This window comes from Chelmon rostratus, chromosome 20 (assembly GCF_017976325.1).
Source record: "Chelmon rostratus isolate fCheRos1 chromosome 20, fCheRos1.pri, whole genome shotgun sequence".
Lineage (NCBI taxonomy): Eukaryota > Metazoa > Chordata > Actinopteri > Chaetodontiformes > Chaetodontidae > Chelmon > Chelmon rostratus.
In genome coordinates, this window is record NC_055677.1 from 16890189 (window position 1) to 16911088 (window position 20900).

At 40.5% G+C, this 20900-nt stretch overlaps 2 protein-coding genes across 7 annotated transcripts; both read right to left on the reverse strand.

Annotated features, from left to right (window-relative positions):
* Positions 1 to 755: 755 nt before the first annotated feature.
* On the reverse strand, positions 756 to 12084 carry LOC121623713 (copine-3-like). 3 transcript variants are annotated; one of them, XM_041961113.1, is made up of 17 exons: positions 11988 to 12084; positions 10857 to 11048; positions 10430 to 10609; positions 10207 to 10281; positions 10023 to 10094; positions 9673 to 9753; positions 9449 to 9538; positions 7591 to 7689; positions 7330 to 7416; positions 7091 to 7150; positions 6781 to 6914; positions 5932 to 5986; positions 5745 to 5796; positions 4875 to 5008; positions 4427 to 4663; positions 4206 to 4320; positions 3711 to 3852 (listed from the first exon to the last, which is right to left on the reverse strand). In XM_041961113.1, the coding sequence occupies exons 2-16, from the start codon at positions 11013 to 11015 to the stop codon at positions 4210 to 4212; spliced, it is 1626 nt and encodes a 541-aa protein (XP_041817047.1). In that variant the 5' UTR covers positions 11016 to 11048; positions 11988 to 12084; the 3' UTR covers positions 3711 to 3852; positions 4206 to 4209. The 3 variants fall into 3 exon arrangements, with proteins under 3 accessions (XP_041817045.1, XP_041817046.1, XP_041817047.1); XM_041961111.1 differs by lacking the exon at positions 4206 to 4320 and having other exon boundaries at positions 756 to 3852; XM_041961112.1 differs by lacking the exon at positions 4206 to 4320 and having other exon boundaries at positions 756 to 3852; positions 10857 to 11021; positions 11988 to 12083.
* A 589-nt stretch (positions 12085 to 12673) lies between these two features.
* Positions 12674 to 20723, reverse strand: LOC121623608 (copine-3-like). 4 transcript variants are annotated; one of them, XM_041960936.1, is made up of 18 exons: positions 20422 to 20514; positions 20288 to 20341; positions 19612 to 19784; positions 19195 to 19374; positions 19037 to 19111; positions 17600 to 17671; positions 17399 to 17476; positions 17229 to 17318; positions 16471 to 16569; positions 16267 to 16350; positions 16059 to 16118; positions 15687 to 15820; positions 15555 to 15609; positions 15103 to 15154; positions 14841 to 14974; positions 14186 to 14419; positions 13677 to 13800; positions 12674 to 13505 (listed from the first exon to the last, which is right to left on the reverse strand). In XM_041960936.1, the coding sequence occupies exons 3-17, from the start codon at positions 19768 to 19770 to the stop codon at positions 13681 to 13683; spliced, it is 1626 nt and encodes a 541-aa protein (XP_041816870.1). In that variant the 5' UTR covers positions 19771 to 19784; positions 20288 to 20341; positions 20422 to 20514; the 3' UTR covers positions 12674 to 13505; positions 13677 to 13680. The 4 variants fall into 4 exon arrangements, with proteins under 4 accessions (XP_041816870.1, XP_041816871.1, XP_041816869.1 ...); XM_041960937.1 differs by lacking the exons at positions 20288 to 20341; positions 20422 to 20514 and adding an exon at positions 20688 to 20723; XM_041960935.1 differs by having other exon boundaries at positions 20288 to 20499.
* Positions 20724 to 20900: the final 177 nt, after the last annotated feature.

The following is a 20900-nucleotide window of genomic DNA, read 5'->3' on the forward strand; positions in this document are numbered from 1 at the left end:
GGATGATAAAGCAGAGCATGCTTTCGGATGCGGCTACCTTCTGATTGACTGGTGGCTAACGGCATGTCCTCAGGTTCTCGAGCAGTCAGGATAGAGGCATAGCAGTTTGTCCAAATATGGCCCAAAAAAAACAAAATGGCGATGGCCATAATAACTCAAGACTTGATCACAATGATCACACAAACCAGTGTGTGATGTCACGGTGGCCTGTCCACTGCCTATTATCCTATAGGTCAATCTACAGTCCCCCCACATTTATAATCTTGAGAGTGCCTGCCCCTAGTGGGGACAATGAGCAACTACAACTGCACTTCACTGTTGTCAAGCGAGAGGTAATGACACAGTAAGACTTGTAGTTTAAACATTCAAAGCAAAACTTTTTGAACTGAGAGGTGAGTTGTACACTGTGGCCGCTGTATAGTCAGAATTTAAAATGTTCTTATCCTAACCATCAACTTGAGGCCACTGAACACACATCAGCATACACTTATAACAACCATCGAGAGAGCGCCAGTGCAAATGCAATGGTATATTAACACTTTTAGTAAGGATAGTAAACACAAAATGGAGGACTTTGTTAAGTCTGGTGGAAAAAATTTTAGTACTTACATCTCTGAATGTATGTACTTACTGTGACTATTTTTTATGATACACACATACACACACACTTGTACTTCTTTGTAAGGACCCTGACATATTGTATTCCCTAACCCCTTATCCTAACCTTAACCATCGCAACTAAATGCCTAACCCTAACCTTTGCCCTAACCTTATCCTAACCTAACCCCTAAACCAAGTCCTAACTCTCAAACAGCCCATTGAAGTTGTGAGGACTGGCCAAAATGTCCTCAGTGTGTTCGTTAAACAAATACACACACAGTTACTTCAACAAAGCACAAAATTAGTTGTGATATGAAATGCAGCTTTGTGAAAATACAGAGTAATTGTTTAATGTTGTGACATGAGCACAGCAATAACACAACCAAATCTTTTAAATGACCTAACATTAGATTGAAGTAGGAGCTGGCTATTAATGTACAGTTAAGGACATAATTATCAGCCTCCCTATGAAAGCTTAAGTTTCTTCAAGATTTTCCCAAGTACTTTTTTAACAGAGAAAGGAATTTTTAACAGAACATTTCTGAACATACTATTTTTCATTAGAAGGCACAAAATATTTATATTTGCACACCAAAACATAATTATTAAAGAAAAAGCCAAAATGACCAGGGACATAATTATTAGCCCCCTTTAAGAAATGACCATTTATTAAGTCATCGCACAAGCCACTTTTGTGCAGTGATGTGCTTCAAGGTGATCAGGTGAAATAGGTGATTTCACTCAACAATTAAGTTAAAACATGGTATAAATGCCTCAGTATGGGCCATTGAGCTGTCAGTTGAGAAAGCACCATGCTGAAAACGAAGAATTATTGATGCACACAAAACAGGAGAAGGATATACAAAGCTATCCAAGTGTTTCCAAGTGTCAAGAGCTGGAGTGAGAGGTATAATCCAGAAATTCAAAGACAGCCATACGGTGCAGAACAAGCCTGGCAGAGGTAGGAAGCGAACAAATTCAAAGTCACTGAAAAGAAAACTAGTGAGAGATGTGTCTTAAGACCCCAGAACAACTGCCAAGACACTGGTGAATGACTTGGCCACATCAGGAATCATAGTCTCTAAGTAGACCATCACTAGAGCTCTGCACAAGAATGGACTACGAGGTTGCAGACCAAGAAAAACTCCACTTTTGAGGAAAAGACACCTTGAAGCCAGACTTAAGTATGCTCGGGACAACCTGGAGAAAGATTATTCATACTGGAAGCGTGTCTTATGGTCTGATGAGACTAAACTAGAGCTCTTTGGCCATAGAGACACTGCGTACGTTTGGAGAAAAAAGGGACAGGCATTTAACCCAAAGAACACCGTCCCCACAGTGAAACACGGTGGACGGAGTATTATGCTGTGGGGATGCTTCAGTGCGTCTGGAACTGGAAATCTTGTCATGGTGGAAGGACTCATGAACAAAGAAAAATATGTGGAGATTTTGAAAGAAAACCTTAAGCAGTCAGCAGTAACACTGGGTATGAGTCGTCGCTTTATCTTCCAACATGACAACGATCCTAAACATACATCTCTCTTGGTGAAGAACTATCTCCAGAAGACCAAGGTGATTGTAATTGAATGGCCCGCACAAAGCCCCGACTTAAATCCAATTGAAAATATGTGGGGTGACCTTAAGAAAAATGTCCATGCCAGAAAACCATCAAATCTGCCAAACAAGAATGGGCTGGGATTCCTCAAAAGAAGTGTCAGAGAGTTGTTGAAAAGTACAACAAATGACTGCAGGCAGTTAAAGGATACACAACTGACTATTAGAATGCGGGGGCGAATAATTTTGACCCTGGTAGTTTTTGTGTTTTGTGGAATATTTTCATTTCTGTGTGCAAAATAAAATAATGTAAGCATCCAAAATAAAAGTATGATGTCTAAAAGCTGTGTTAAAAAATTGTTGCTCTGGTTAAAAGCACTCGGGTAAATCTTGAGAAAACTTAAGATTTCATAGGGGGGCTAATAATTTTGTCCGCAACTGTAGGTTAGATTTTTTTTTCTTGCTGTGCAAATTACATTGCACAGGCCATGTACAGTGATCGCTGCAAACAACTAACAATAAAACATGCATATACACTTTGTGACAAGTACTAGGCCATTTTCATAACAGTCAGTAAAGAAAGAGGTTTTATTACCTCTTTTTAAGACAGAGTGAAACTCTAATGTACATCAATGTAAACATGCATTTCATCAAATGATAATCACCGCAGTTACTGATGACAATCACTTCCAGCAGTTCTCTAGCAATTCAGTTGTTTAACAGTCATACCATAAAGAAGCACCATAAAGTGAAGTCAAGTGAAATATGTAACTGAATATAAAAAAGAAATTGATTGAAGTACAAAAAGTACAAAACAACAGCAAGGATACAACGTAATAGTTTTTGTAAAATCCATGATAAGTATTAATTTAAACAAACTTATTAATACATTATATATGGATCCATTATGCATTATTATATATAATGTATGTGACTAAATTGCATGACAGCCAGAGCTTTGTTCAAGGTCTTTATGTACACAAGGAAACTTGGGAAGTGTGAAGACCAACAAAAAAGTGGTCAATGTAATATGCAGATACAGGAGGGAAATGACATGGAGGACACATTAAGTACTCCAGCCCTTTTATGTAGACATTCTGACAGACTAATGAGATGTATGTTACTAGCTGCCTCAATTTTCCCACAGAAAAACAAAGACCTTGTGTAGAGTCAGACTGGTTTCAATCAATGCCGTAAACTGTGCGCATCGATAAAATAGGAAATTACTTAAATTCTTAACAATCTTGGCACTTGAGAATCATAAAATCATAAGTAAATGTTACATTTAATGTTAATGTTAAGTACACTTTAACAAATGTTAGGAAATTTTGAATATCTGTGTACTATGGCTTTATATTATTGGTACATAGTATTAACAAATCATACAATGACTGAATGTTTCATGGAAGAGTTTGGTAGGTTATGGTAGGTGATATGAAGGGTTATGAGTTAAACACTTTAGAGGGAAAGGAACGTGTACTTGGCACCAATAAGCCAGATGAATGTCCGGGTATTTGGAGTTGGCATACTGAGGAGAAAAGTTGGTCCTCATGATACATCACTGGGGGGTGCTGATGCTGAGAGGTCAGTGACCGGTGTGTCGGCGTGGGGTGGCCTCAAACGCATGGTACTGAAGAAGGCCGTCACCTGGCCTGGGACTTCTGCCAAGACACTCTGAGCGAGCATTTCTTGAGGACTCTAAAGAGAAGGAGTAGAGACAGGTGAAAGGGACAAATTTATAGACAAGATTTAGAAGGAGACAGCAGGGGAACTAACTATAGCAACCAAATACGAGAAGCAGGGGGATAGACAGATGAGTCACAGGTGTCTGAGTACTACATGTCTGTCATGCATATTTAATTATGATTAGTCTATGAATGTTTCCAAGGCCAAGGATGCACACTATAGATGTTCCTATGGTTACAGGTCTAATAGAAAGCATTTGTGAGGTTTTGAAAATCACTTTAAATGAAGTTAATTTTTTTTATGCAGCTTTGGATCAAATACGGGGATGAAGAAGGGGAATGAGGTCAGACTAGGGGTACTCCTACATTTCTAGGAAGGACTGGGTTCGCTGGGGGGCTTCAGGCCAAATAAATTGAAGAAGGAGGCCACTTGGTCAGGCAACTCTGCCAGTACACTTTGGGCAAGGGCTGCTGTGCCAGCCTGGAATAAGATGTGCAGACATTCAAATATGCGCATTATTTAAGTATTATAAAGAAGGTCAGGTGAGTGCATGACTACAAAGACTTGGCTTCATGATATAACTTACATTTTGGAACTGCCTGAATGGCACAAACTGCACAATGTCCCGCATGGCGGCCTCGCCTGTAGCAGAGCGTAAATTCCCATCGTCTCCATCCAGGAACTCCATGGCACTGAAGTCTGCCCCGCCCACTCCAACAATGATGATGGACATGGGCAGACGGGAGGCGTTGACGATGGCATTGCGTGTCTCATCCATGTCTGTGATCACTCCGTCAGTGATGATCAGCAGAACAAAGTATTGCTGTGACACATTGACAAAAGACAGAGCAACACAAGGATTGGAATGACTGAAGTGGAAGTGGTGTTCACCTTCACACATTGTTACTGTGTGGGAAAAGAAGAACTGATTGAGATTCAGTTGTCCCTCCAAACGAATACCATAACAAAACGCATTTGCACACAACAGCTATAATGACACTACTCTGATTGATTTTAGACTTTCAGCAACTCACAGAGGCAGTTTCCTGCTGAATGGCTTGCCTTCCAAAATGGGCAACGTGGTTGATGATGGGGGAAAAGTTTGTGGGGCCGTAAAGCTTCACCTGGGGCAGACACTGCTGGTAGGCAGCGACAACACCCTCTATACCTAAAAACCACAAAATGGCACGCACACACACACACACACACACACACACACACAGGTGGACAGAACTAAGTCTTATGGAACATTTTTTAAAATATATTTTTTATTCTATATTATTCGCCTAATCAATTATCTAACCAGTTTGATCATGTTATAGGATGGTATTGGTATTGGTCAATACTTGATTCTAACTAGCTGGAGGGTGTCTTTTAATTCCTGATAATGAAACTAGAAATATTTCCCATAGCCAAGTCATAGCTAAGGTTCGTGCTATTCATTTTCCCATGCAAAAAAACCTCCTGGGATGGTTGTGATTGTTCCAGGTATTAGTCAGGTGTTACCAGAGAAACTCATTTATGGCTTCTGAAAAACGGAAGACTTTGACTGAAAAACATATGAAAATATAATTGATCACAATCTAACCAGGATAATGCCCTTTGCGATTTCCATAATCAGGAATTAATTGACTCGTTCTGGCCTCCCCGTCGTCCATTAAGCCCTGATAATGGACACCTTGTCAGGCATTATTTCTGCTGACTGACAAATCAGTTAATCAAATGTATAATTTCTCCAGTAGATGTAGAGTGAGATGTTACACTTGTATGCTTTGAATACCTAATGTCAAAATTTTCCCATGGAAGAACAAATGATGCCAATCTCATGCCATACTAGCGGTATAGGGTTATGCTGTGGCAGGCACGAGTACACCACAAACCCCAGATGTGAATGCCAAAATTACCTGCACAAAATGGATTTGATGGGTTGAAGTTGATGGGAAACTCGTGGCAGACCTGCAGACAAAGACAACTCTTAATCCTGATCCCACTCATATCCATCCAAGAAGAGCTTTTTTATGTATTAAAGAATGCTATGATCCCAAATACAAAAACAATCCCAAGTATGTTTTAACTGACACAAACAATCACCTGCATTGTCGGAGGGATCTGGGCTCCAAATCCAAAAGCAGGGAACATCTTGTCACTACAGGAAGGAAGCGAAACAAAATAGGTGTTTTTTTTCCAAGTAAATTTACTTCTACATTACACAAGAGTCCTTTTCCGACATGGAAAACATGTCATTAACTGTTTGTGAAAGCGACAGCATTTCATTATTCAAACAAAAAGTGACTACAGTTTCATTCATACATGACAGGACATTTACAGAGAGAGCTGCGTGGTCTGAAAGCTCGCCCCGAGTCTCAGAATAAATCAAACATACATTTTCACCTTGGTTTTACCATTTAATGTCACTAGAGAGAAATTCTACAGCCTGTTTATAAGAGAGACATAAAAGACAGGCAATAAGGGTAAGGACATTAAGTTGGGACTTCTATTAGCTCACAGGCTACATAAAGCTTTTCTGATGGAAATCCATGAAGTCATTCATAAAGCTGGAATGAATGTTGAAAATAGAGGCCTAACATATCATATCTTTTACACAATAATCGCAATATTCTGTGTCGTGGTCATACGGTAATGCACAGCAACAGCAAGCATGGCTGTAAGAGAAAGCATTGCTACTGGCTCTACAGTGGAGGAGTTAGCTCCCAAAAGTGGAGTGACTGCAGTAGTGTGGAAATGGTCTAGTTACAAAATATCAGATGTCAATCAGACCACAGTAATATGTATGAAAAACCAGTCTCACCACCTCAAAGCAGAAGCAGTCAGTTAACTAGGAACAAAAAGTCATCCAGGAGAGCTGAACTGCTATTTTTAGCTCTTGACTTGATTGACTTCATTTACCAACATAAACTTTAAGTACAGCAATCTACTTACCTGTCATAGTCCTGGATGACATTACCCACAGCCCAGATTGCTGCCAGGTATTCATTAAAGCCCTGAGGGTTGATGTAATGGAGGGATCGAGGGGACTTGGGATCCCCGTTGGAGCCGGTGAAATCAATAGCAATCTGGCCCGGAAGGACGGATAAATGCAGAGAACATCAAGTTAGATAATGCTTTGATGATGTCATAGTAAATGTTTCCTGAGACCATTAAACCACCAGTGTCCTACATGACAAAAAAAAGGAAATATCAGGGATATTTTTTGGCGTTTCTGCAAAGATTCATAAATTGTAGCACTCACAGTGAAGTTAATCTGACAGCCGCCCATTATGTAATCCAGAAAAGTATACTCCTTCACTGTCTGAAAATAAATATTGGTGACAGACATTTGCATAAGTAATGTAGCAAGACAAAATATATTGTTTTAGATATACTGGTAGTTCTGTTGAAGTCATCTGAACATCTCTCCATCTTGAAACTCACTTCATGTGGAACAAAGAAAACTATTCAGAAAGAAAAAAGAACCTAAAACCAAAGTACCTTGCAATGTTTTACAATGATGACACCAGAGTTTTTGTATCCTTTCTTCTTCTGTTTCTTCTTACTATTGATGCATTCAAACTCGGCCTGAGAGGAGCACAAACACACCACGGAAGTGTCAGGATAAATACCTGGAGAGCTTCACAAAACGGCTGTTATCAGACACCAATGTGGGAGAGAAACTCAGTTTGGTATTCCATCATCCATTTACATTTATGCTTAATGAAAATGCCAAAACTGACACACACACACAGAGCTCACCGCATATGTTTTTGATGCTTGCTGTATCTGGCAGAGCGAGGTCTCAAAGGATCCAATGATGTCATGAGATCCGCTGCTGTTGTAGTCATAACAATCCACCTGGGAAAGACAGACAGTCACGACAAACAAGACAAAGTCAGTCAATTCTCTATGAGCCGAACAAAACACATCTTTACATCTTTACATTTAACTCATGAACAATAACCAGTGTGTGAAAATCAAAGCAGATGAGACAAAAGCATGCTGTAGGGGTGATGCTCTGAATGCAAGAGGACGCTCTCTATTAAAAAATCTAACAGGAACACACACACACAAGCCTTCTAAATGGCAGAGGCTGGACAAGGTCCCACCTCCTACTTCGGAGCAAGATACACAGAGGACATGCTCAGAATCACTGTAGCCTCTGAGTTCCTTCAGTGTTGAGAAAAGACGCAAAAGACAAACAGATCTAGGCACAGCATGGAGCAACCAGAACACATCAGACAAACTGTGTGATGCTACAGTCAGTCTACAAGATGTATAGCTAAAGAAGCTTATGGATAACTAAAGAAGGGATCCATCTTAACGGAAAACGTCTACCTTTTGGGAAATTGTCCCATTGGCTAACTTACCTGTTGATAAATAATAGAATATGTATCGGGTCACTTAAATAACATCATGATTAATAGTCGGCCACTAGCATTGACAGAGATATAAATTTCATATGATTGGAAAATAAAATATAATTAACATCAAATACCTGATGAAGCCAGGTTTATTGTGATCAACCACACATTAATTGTGAGATCACACATATCCTACTATATATAAATAGGGAAACTGGAACTTGACTTATTAAATCAGCGTTGCGCATACTTCACATTCTTGTTCAGTCTGCTGGAATTAATGTGGTGCCCCATTGCCTCATCAAATGGTTCACATGGTGTCCTGGAAATTAATGATCAGTCAGGAAGTACAGGATGATTTGGTTGACTAAGCTCTTATCATTTGACAGGTAAGTTGACCAATGTGCCAAAATCCTCAATTTTTCTTACATATTCCTTTAAGACAGATGTAGATGCGTCAAGGACTTTGGTCTGTCCTGTCACAGACACCGCATCTTTCAAGAGAAGAGCACTCATGGTGGGGACAGTAAACTCACTTGCACTGTCGACTGGAAAGCATCTCTTCCTGATAAGTGTGCTTTCACAGGATTAGAGGGTGGAAACAAAAAACAACAAACATAAACTAATGCTAACAAACATTTCTTTATTTGGACCAAGTCTATCAGCCCCTTAGATGTGCACAAGAAGCAATCCAGAAAAAAAAGGCAGGGTAGTATCGTGGCCTTGATTCAGTTTTTCCATGGTTTTACATGACAAAAGGCTTCATGGATCAAAGAGGTTGGTTGCTGGTGTTCAAGAAACAAAAGTTGAGCTTGATTTTTAAACATCTTTTGTAATCAATGTATGAAACAAGGTGTTAAAATACATTTCGTCTGTTCTTTGACAGTGCCCGAATAAGAGTTTTTCTAAATCTAACAGGCATCTTTCAATCACAGTTCTGTGTGGAAGAAATCATTCTAATTGGTTGAGTAAAGCTAATCCTTTACTGACAGAGAAGCGGGCATTAGTCATTAGCAGCTGCAAACTTTTGTGGTCCCAGTCACCATTTAAAAAAACTACACATTTGGTAACGCTGCTAAAGCAAAGTTAAGACAGGAGGAGCAAAAATCACAATAGGTGGAACGATGTTTTTAAATGCTACGGTACCCATAATTTTTCCCAACCCTGCATATACAGCACAAAAGAAATCAGACAGTAGCAAAACGCTGCTCTCAGTCACAAGCCTTTCAGCCAGTGAGTGAGTGTGTGTGTACCTTTATAGGTTTCTCCACGTCACCTCCACAGAGTGACTGCAGCGGGATTCGGAATGGTCTCCATACTGGATTTAGGTTGTGTTTTACCACCTGCATAACAGCACAGATTCAAAAAAAACTTTGACAGTTGACATGTATTAACTGCATGAACTCCAACCTGTCAGTACTAGTTATGACTTTACTTGCCCATGCACTGTTCAAAGACTTTTAGACTATATCTGTACCTCTGTCCTATGAGCGAGGCGCCATCCAGTTTCTGTCTGATTGTAGAATTCCAGGAAAGGATCAGACTTGCCAAAGAAGTCCTGGAGACAAATAAGAAAATAATATGCAGCCAAATCAAAAAATTACTTACTATTACTTAGTAATTAGGTGGCGTCTTATCCTTGAAGGATGTCGCCCACAGTAACTGTGCAACACTGTTCATACCTATTCAACTTGTGTTACATCCATTTACATCCTTCAATCTCTATCCGATCTGTCAATCCCTGTGATATAGTGAGTTGGCTGACGGTTAACAGAATAGCATTCCTCGATTTGTGGTGTGTTACAACTGCACAGCTGTAATCAATACCTTTTTATCCAGTTTTCTAGCTGCAACTTCAAATTCCACCACCCTGCTGTCTGTTCTCTCCTCAGCACATATCTGCAAAACATGAGACAGCATTGTGTTCAAAATATCACACAAGTGCAAGGAATGCATGTACACTTCCTATACAGTCCAAATATCAGTGCCAATCTGAACGAAAGCAACTCACAGTAATGATTCCTTTCCCTGCAGGTGTCTTGTTCTTCATGAGAAGCGGTTTTGTTAGTTTCCTCGAGGACACAATCTGGACAGAAAAAAAACACGTTTATAAAGCACAGACTGCCATCACTGGAAATGTCACGGCATCGACACCACTTGAACTGATAATTTTAAAAACGCAAATAAAACTTATGATGATAAATGACATTTTGTGGTCAGTGAAGAGGGCTAACCTGTCCCAAGGTACATTCCAGCTCTCCCAGGAAGTCAGCATCTTGCAGACTGCAGTTGTCGCTGTCTATGTCGTATATTTCAAACCTCAGCTTCTGCACCATCTCAAAGTAGTAGTCAATGACAAAAGTCTTGGAAAACTTGGGATTAAGGCAGTTCTTGATTTTCTCTGTCCGGCCAATCTAACACAGACACATATTTCAGAGTCAAGAACTTTTTGGACATAGTCAGGGATCAGACTGCATTTCCAAAGTGGTACCTCACTTCAAAACATACATGATTAACAAAAGCCTTTTCTGGGAGGGAAGTACAGTACCGGTTGTGCTTGCTGTGAGTGCAACTTGTATGTGCACCTTTGCACAGTAAAATTAACGTTTAACATAATACATGGAAATTAGTTAGTTAGTAGAAGAACAACCTGTTAGTTACCTCACACCAGTGGGGCCCTGAACTGTTCATGAGCAGCACACACAGAGGGTCGGACTTGGAGAATGTATCCATGTCCAGCAGATTGTCACAGGAGATGCTTATGGCCACCTTGGTCACACAGTCAGTGGCCGATAAACCCGGGATTCCAACCGCCGCCATCGCAGCCTGGAGGACACACACTCAGGCTGTGAACTGGCAAACGTGAACACAGATGAACAGCCTTAGAAAAGCGCAAGGAAACATTCAATACACCACACCCACTGACTGGATGGGTTTGGCTGGGCAGCGACCTCCAGTGAGAGCTGCGGCCGTCTGCATTCTTTTGAAACACTTGCTCCGCCCCGTTTATTAAGCAGACGCTAATATCGTTTATATGTGCGGTTTCCACACACGTCTGGTAGTAAATGACATTAAAGCCGAACTGCATTTACAGTATTATTAATGGAAATGAATGCACAACACATATTAAATGACTGATCTTGTGATTGAACCTCGTCCAGCACATTCGGTTTGAGTAATGCCGGATTTTTCCATCAGGGTGCTGTCATCTAAGCCTGCCATTACAGTATTGGGGCTTTGCAGGACTTGGATGGGATCCAACCCCGAGTAAAAACTGAATTCCGCTGCGGAGGATGGGGTAGTTCTAACGACATACATGCCGAGTGAAAGCAATACGCAATGATTCAGTAAAACGTTCAGCGTTGTTTTGTTTTATAAAGAGAATAAAACAACATTAACGAAAGTTAGCTAACGCTGGTTAACGTGGCGTTAATTGAACTAAACCTAACGGACAGCGGTGTAACGTTGTGCAACATTAACTTCCTAACGTTTGCTTTACAGCGGCGGTCACTTCACTATTGCCTTTATTTATTTTCATAGCCAAATGTATAAAAAACGTTTGGGGTATTAACTTTATCTAACTTTAACCTGGGCTTTAAAAGAAACGCCTATCTTCGTTTCAGCCAAGATAACGTCACATGATCCAAAGAACATAAAGTAGCTACACCCTCACTCATACATAGTGAAGTTAGCTACTAACGTTACGCTAGCAGCTAATTAAACTTTATGTCTGCATTTAGTTTGACGGCGAACATGTAATATCATAAATAGTCTTCACTTTGTATATCCTACCTTGTTCGCTAGCTAACTGTTAGCCAGCTGTGTGTGCTGTGTTTTGATGTTGTAGCGACAGGCGGAGAAGCTAGCCAGCTAACACCGTGGTGGGCGGTGCCCAGTGCGCTCGTTTCGACTGACGAGGACACCCGTCAGTCTGCTGCGGAGGAGCCATTTAGTCATCGTTTAGTAGATGTAAATAAAACACAGTAAAGCTGGTCAACAAATAAATAGCGAAACTTTATGCATTTTTCAACCACACAAAATATTAATTTGTGCTAAAGATGTGGAGAGACACTGGGAATCGTGCAGTGAAACCTACATTTTCCACCTATTCAGTTTTCAAACCAGACTTAAACACAAGTATTTGGTCAAAGGTGAAATCCAGAGGGGTCTTTTGTTGTTGTTGCTAACCTTTATTGCTTTTTTTCTGCAAGAGCGATCCAAGTTTTTACCAGAGCTACTTCAACTGAGAGCTGCAGCCATCTGCATTCCTGTTCAATTCTTAAGCCCCATTCAGAAATCATGTCATAACCTGTCATGACCTTATGCTTTTTCTTCAGCTTCTCCATGGTCATGCTCTAAGGGCACATAAAGGCGATAGTTGTAAATATCTCATCTTTGCGGAACTTCTTGCTGCTCGACCCCCAACAGTCTTCTGTAAGCACCCAAGGACTACACATGCACATTCATTCAGTGGTAGTACGAGTGTTATTTTTATTGACAGTTCCATTAAGTGTGCAACATATTTTGTTGGAAAGCCAGATAAACCGGAATACAGCTTATTGGACTCTGGTGCCACACATGTCTACGAGCCCCCTTCATCAGAGTAATACCACAATCGCAGAAGAAGGAACATCTATGTGGTCACAGTTCAGGCTCTGACAGCACCGATGCAAGTGAACAGATTTGACCCAAGTTGTCTTCTTTTCACAGCAGGGTGCAGCAGGCGCTTGTATATCTCACTGATCTCCCACGTTGCAAAAAGCTCGACCTGGAATTACACTTTTATGCTGCAAAACTCAATCTTCATACCAAATTAAACATCATGCTCAAAATCACACCATCTTATACAAAAATTAAACTTTGCTCCCGTGTACAGAAGCAACCAGGACTTGTGACAACAAGGTCTGAAAGAACAATGTCAGTATCAGTGTGATGGTGGTGCTGCTGCTGATACACGACCTTTTCCCAGCTGCCTGCCTGGACAGATAAAAACACACTGCAAGCTATATGAACCCACCTGCTTTCTCAGATAAAGCACACAACTTTTCTCTGAGAAACATGGGTTACAGTAATGACAGTGCAAGATAACAGCAGACAAAAGGTAACGCAGGGAAAAGACTGGAAAAAAAACATTTACAAAGAAATATACAAAGAATAATGACATTCGATATTTAATCAACAAAGCCATGCCAACACATCAAATGTTACATTTTTAGTGGGCAGAGTATATTCTTTTATTGTGATTGTTTGGTTATCATGCACTATACGAGCTATCATGTCCTTTGGTCACAGCAACTCTTCTTTTATGACCTGCAAAAGAAATCAAACCAAAAATTTACAACATTACTGAAAATTCAGTGTGTGTGTGTGTGTGTGTGTGTGTGTGTGTGTGTGTGTGTGTGTTGTGTGCAAATGCAGACAGAGGGTGCAGGAGAAGCAGATAAGCAGCAAATATGAGGTATTTAGGCTCAGTTAACCCACCTTTCTAGCACAGACCAGAAACACTCAGTGTATTAGGGGGTTTCAGCTTGAAAGAATTGAAGAAAGAAGCCACTTGATCAGGCAGCTCTGCCAGGACGCTCTGGGCAAGGGTCACACTGTTCCCCTGCAATGACAATGTTACAATAACGAGAGTTAGTCTCATCCATGTTTGGAGCATGATCGCTAACATTAAAATGTCTTTGCTCAAATCAAAGGAAGCATGAAGAGGAGGCAGGTGGCCAGGTGGTATCACATTAATGTAAAGAGCATTTAGCAGGGATGGGCAGTGGGAGTTATTGTGAAAAATAAAATGAACATAAAACTGAATTGTGAAATGTGTTATTTAACATACATATTTCATTTACTTCCAAATCAGTACACACCTCTTATACTACGTGATACTGGATTATGAACTAGTCTATGATGAATTTAGAGAAAAATCCCTCATACGTATGCACATACACTAACTCTGCTATAGAGCAGCATTAAGGTATGGGCTTGCTGCTTACTTGGAAATCTCTAAAGGGCACAAACTGGACGATGTCTCTTGAGGCAACGTCACCGTTGGGCGAACGCAGCAATTTGTCATCACTGTCAAGGAACTCCATTGCGCTGAAGTCTGCCCCACCCACACCCACTATGATGATGGACATGGGCAGACGAGAAGCCTCTACAATAGCCGAGCGAGTCTGGTCCATGTCTGTGATCACTCCGTCTGTGATGATGAGCAGCACGTAGTATTGCTGCAGATGGAGAGAGAAAACAAGTCAGACAACGTCAAATGTCAATGTTTGTTTCTATATGATCTTCAAATATTATCTTAGTCCTAGTTTGATCCATTAAAATCTAATATTATCATTTTAACTACCAGTTTGTTTGGCTGGCCACTTGTAGTGAACATTAGCCACTGAACCATCAGTACACATCTTACAATATACATTATTATACAGTGCCTGAACAACATTTTTTTGTCACTGATGAGAAATCAAACATTCTTCCAGACAAAAACATCACTGAATCTTGTCATGGGAGATTTAAGTAAGCAACAGGACAAGTTGGTTTACCTTTTTAGAAACACAGTAAACCAAATATTTTTTGTTAAAAATGGCATTTGCATTGGCAACTGAGTATTTAAGCAATTTTGTCTTATGAGAGGCTTCTTACCGAGGCCATATTCTGCCGGAGAGCTTGTCTGGCGAAGCAGGTGACGTGCCTGATGATTGGAGAGAAGTTGGTGGGGCCCCAGAGCTTCAGCCGAGGTAGACACTGCTGGTAGGCAGTCACCACACCTTCTATGCCTGTGGCGCGACACACACACACAAACACACACACACACACACACACATAGGTGTAAGGCAGCACCAAGGCAGCATTACTAAACAACTTTTAACAGCCACACTCAGTCTTGTGACATGGTTTGACTTACCCTCGCAGAATGGACTTGTTGGATTGAAATTGACAGGAAACTCATGGGAAACCTGTAAGAATGGTTCATAGGTAGACACATATACAAAAGCTTTAGAAATACTGTGTGAATTTTACACCACCTTCTGAATTTTCAAATGAAAAAAGTCAGAAAACCATGGTCACCCTTGGATAAAATCACTCTTGCACTGGTAGCATAGTTTCACATATTTTCAAACCCTCAACTGGTTTCGTGGCTCATAGAGAGTCTGTACAACTGTTCACGTTACCTTTCACTGTACAGGAATCCATCATTCACATCCTCCCCAAAGAGCATCAAACCAGTTCAAACAGTTACTGTACAACAGGATGTTGAAACACTTAATGAGGTTAACGGCAGACATGTGCTGGTGTACAGTGTGTGTGTAGAGTATGATGAAATGTCTGAGGTCTGGTTTTTATAGGTTTTCTTACCTGAAAGGAGGGAGGGACCTGAGCTCCAAAACCAAAGACAGGAAACATCTTGGTACTACACAGAAAGACAGAAAAGAAGGTTTAGGTGTAACAGTATTTCCACAGTTTACCTGTGGTAACATGACAGTTTACCTGTCATAGTCCTGGATGACATTGCCCACTGCCCAGATAGCTGTCAGGTATTCGTTATAGCCTTCAGGGTTGATGTAGTGGAGGGACTGAGGAGTTGTGGGATCCCCGTTAGAGCCTGTGAAGTCAATGGCAATCTGGCCCAGGTCAGAGAGAGAATAACGATTTGCTTAGTGACCAAATGCAAATGAGAGATATGTCTCAGAGAGACGCATGCTGCACAGAAGTCATTTTAAGGCTGTTAAAGAAATTAAATAAAATCTAACAATGCATTTTAATTATATGGCTGTACAGACAGTGTGTTCTGTCTGCTCCTTAAAAAATGTTAACATATATAAAAGTATTATAATCATATAATCTTTTATCCAAACTCACAGTGAAGTTCAGTTGACAACCCCCCATAATATAATCCAGGAAGGTAAACTCCTTCACCACCTGAAAGGGTAAGCATGACAATATGTTAACAGTGTGCAGTCACGCCACACCCAGCAGCGAGAGTGTGGCGATACCAACGCAACAGCTCACTGAGAGAAAATATGCTGAAATCAAGCAGAGTAAAATGTCCTAATTTCAAAATCATTACCTGGCATTGCTTAAAGCAAATGACCCCAGAGTTTTTGTAGTTTTTCTTCTTCAACTTTTTTGGGTTAACACACTCAAATTCAGCCTGCAAGTGGAGAACATGCGTCACATTCATGGCAGTTGAAGTTAAAAAAACAGGCCCTTTATTGGTAGAGACGGAATCAAACACACACACACACACACAGGCAAAGGCCAAAAGCCTCACCGGACAAACGTGTGTTGCAGCTTGCATCTCCGCAAGCGTGGTTTTAAAGCTCCCAATAAGGTCATGGGAACCGCTGACATGATGGTCATAGCAGTAGACCTGAAGACAAACAGAGACATTTCTTGTAGTGGATGACAAAATAAAAGCTATGATGTAAGTTTTTCTAAAGCCATTGCTAACATTTGCTGATACAGTTAATTCAAAAGCAGCATTAATAAGTAACTGTAAGACATGTTTGATTTTCTCTGGTCATGGATGTGATATAAATATCTGGTCAGCAAAGAAGCTTCATCACATCACTGGTCCAATACCAGTCTAACCCTACATTTAATTACAAAGGTCACACCTCACATGCACACAAAGGTCACATTTCACTCTGTCATCAATGTAAAGGCACTAAATGCAGTGAAAGAAAAAAGAACAGAAAAAAAATGCACACCTTCATGTCGTGACGTCACACATTGTGCACAAATACACACATCGCTTATCCAGCCGGGTCGCAAGCACCCCCTTGCTTTAAATTTGGGAGTGTTGTAAGATGAAAGGAAAACGCAATTACAGGATGAATCATTAGTATGTTAGAGAAGCATGGTCAATAAAGCTGATCTACAAAATAAAAAAGGGGCAGAAGAGTCAGTACAATACAGTTCTCAGAGCATTCTTCAGGCAGCGGGCAGGCGACAGGTTGTGTTAATAGGCTGCATTTTACAGGGAATATTAACTGAGATGAAGAAGTCAAATGGTTCAACAAAAAATACCTGTATTGGTTTCTCCACATCTCCTCCACAGAGAGCTCTCAGTGAGATTCGGAAGGGTTTCCATATTGGATTTAGGTTGTTGCTAACCACCTACATAAACAGGTAATGATGAGCCGTTAGCTGATCATTCTATGCGGGCAGAAGAATGAGTCGTTGGCAAGTATCTGTACCTCTGTCCTGTGAGCCAGCTGCCAGCCAGTTTCTGTTTGCTTGTAGAATTCCAGGAAAGGGTCGGACCACCAGAAAAACTGAACAACCAGATCCAATTAATCATTTGCAGTACTTCAAGATACCTTGAGTAAATCACAAGGCAGTTGCAATAATTAAGAACCCAAATGTCACAAGTAACTACTGAAAATGACCATCAGTACCTTTTTGTCCAGCCTGCGGGCTGACACCTCAAAGTTTGCCACTCTGGTGTCTGTGATTTCTTCTGCGCAGATCTATTGAAAAAAGAAAGAAAGAAAGAAAGAAAAAAGGTTTGTGTAATTTCTTTACGTTGGACCATGTGGCAGAGATAACTATATATAAAGCTCTGGAAGAAATTATGAGACCACTACAAAATTAAGTTTCTCTGATTTTACTATGTATAGATATGTGTTTGAGTAAGAAGAACATTTTTGTTTTATTCTATGAACTACTGACAACATCTCTCACATATTCCAAATAAAAATATTGTAAATCAGGGGACTTATTTGCAGAAAATGACAAATGGTCAAAATAACAAAAAGATGCAGTGTTTTCAGACCTCAAATACTGCAAAGAATAGTCATTTATAAACAATACAAAACTAATGTTTAAACTTTACACTTGATTCAGAAATCAATATTTGGTGGAATAACCCTGATTTTCAGTGACAGCATCATGCGTCTTGGCATGCTCTCCACCAGTCTTTCACATTGCTGTTGGCTGACTTCCTGCCACTCCTGGTGCAAAACTTCAAGCAGCTCGGCTTTGTTTGATGGCTTCTGACCATCCATCTTCCTCTTGATCACATTCCAGAGCTTTTCATTGGGGTTCAGGTGTAGGGATTGAGCTGGCCACGACAGGGTCTTGATCTAATGGTCCTTCATCCACACTTTGATGGACCTAGCTGTGTGGCATGGGTCATTGTCCTGCTGGAAAAACCAATCCTCAGACTCGGGGAACATTGTGAGAGCAGAAGGAAGCAAGTTTTCTTCCAGGACAACCTTGTACGTGGCTTGATTGATGCGTCCTTCGCAAAGACGAATCTGCCCGATTCCAGCCTTGCTGAAGCACCCCCATATCATCACTGATCTTCTACCAAATTTCACAGTGGGTGTGAGACCTCTCCAGGTCTCTGTCTAACCATTATATGACCAGGTGTTGGGCAAAGCTAAAAATTGGACTCGTCAGAGAAGATGACCTTACTCCAGTCCTCAAGCAACCTGACACTCACTGTATCCCTCTGCCAGTAAAGCCAGAATTGCACCTTTCTTTTTCTCACTCAAAACCTTTATTTTCAACTCTTTAGGCATTCAGTAGCTATTTTTTGATTCCAATTACTTTTGAGGTACTGCTAGCACTGTTTTTTTCCATCCAGCTGGTCCTATTGCAAGAGACAATGATGACCACAGCAGTGGATTTTATACTTTTCCTTGTTAAATAAGATTTGGTTCAGGTGATGACCTCATCATTACCTCATTAAGTAGAATGAGGTGTGTTTGTGCTGGAATTCATCAGACACTGGAATGAAATGGCTGTCATACATGTAGAGATGCTGATTTCAGAAAGATTTGCAGTGGCCTCTTAATTTTTTCCAGAGCTCTATATAGGAGTCTACTCACTGTGATGGTCCCACGACCTGCAGGCCTCTTGTTCTTCAGCAACAAAGATCGGGTCATCTGCTTGTTAGAAACAATCTGGGCACAAACACTGGGGGTGTCACAAAAGGTGGAGGAACGACCAAAGTTTTCTTTACAAAACTGTACAAAGTGAAGCTCACCTGGCCCAGGGTACATTCAAGCTCCCCAAGAAAATCATCATCACCCAGGTCATAGGTGTCATTGTCAATATCATACACGCAAAACCTCAGCCTCTGCACCATCTCGAAATAGTAGTCGATAACAAACTTCTTGGCAAACTTTGGATTCAGGCAGTTCAGGATCATCTCTGTGCGCCCCAACTGATTCACAAAAAATGAATAAATACATCTAAGATAATGTCAAATGAGAAATCAGTAACCAATACATAGGTGAGAATGTATTACAGGGAACATCAAGTACTGTGCCAACAATACATGCAGGTACATCTGTATTAGATGCAAAGCTTTACATAAATTGCTTATGCAAAATAGGCTTTAACTCGTATTTACTATAGCATGTGATGTTTAACTCTTCTCCTCCCTTGACCTAATACAGACCTCATACCAGTGGGAGCCTGAAGTGTTGATGTACAAGGCACACAGGGGGTCAGACTTAGAGAAGACGTCCATGTCCATGAGGTTCTCACAGGAGATGGTCAGCTCCACCTTGGTGGCCAAATGGGTGGCCCCTGGCCCTTGGGCCCCACCTGAGGCCATGGCAGCTTGTTGTCCTAAAATGATCAGATGCACCACAGATAATCTGCATATTTACTTGTATTGCATAATGCACTGAAGTACAATTTTGACGCATATATAATTCACGTAAATATGTCAATTTTCTGCTACTTTATACTTCTACTCCATTAACTTTAAGGAGGATTTTTTGTACATAACTGACAGATGTAACTTTAAACAGTATTTTTAATATTCTGAATAGTTCTTTCTCCAGTGGATATTGTTAAGTAGCTCCTGTCTGCTGTTAGAAATAACTAGTTACACGTAGTGTTAGTCAGTCAGTTAGCGATGGCATGTTGTACTGTTTGTTGTTCTCTAATAAGAGTATGCCAATGTGCCTCTAACTGACAACAGAGGAGCCTGTATCAATACTGAAGTAGAGAGAACAAAGAAAAAATGTTGAATGATAATAATAAATGAAAAACACACAACTTTGACTAAGACTTTGGTACTCTGGAATTTGTTACCGTTTCACAAGCTAACGTCAGCTTTGGCTTACCGTTAATTTGGTTTAGAAGCGCAAGTGGTGCTAGTTAGGTGGGTGTGGCGATGCCTGGAAAACCAAACGTTATATTATACTATACAAGTCTCCCTACGAACAAATTATTTCTTCAAATAAGTGAAAAAGCTTACTCAGCTTGTTTGCCTGTTCAGTTATTAACAAATATACAATGTGCCTCTGGTTACATATGAAGGCGTAACGTATATGTGACAACGACAGCTGAACAACACGGGGGCGGAGCGACCCTCCGCAGTGCCCAGCTAGCCAACTTCAAGTCGCTAAAAAAGCTATTTTCTCTAATGAATGATAATATTAGACCGAATTTTTATGTGTGTCGCATACACTCGTATTGAAATTAAATTAAAACTTTTGTGGACACGCTGTACGGTATACCAACCTGTGTAAACTCATGGCGGAACTCTCGCAAGTTTCAGTTGTTTCCTATCGGCTGCATATGGGGAACAGACTTCCCTGCGGTGCATTCAAGAAAGAAATTGTGTAGCAATTATTCAATACTGAGAATTTAAGACTCTGGTAGCTAATAAACATTTAGGACATTGTTGTAACATGTAAACCATTCTGTGTCTATGCTCTTGTTGCTAAAAAAAAA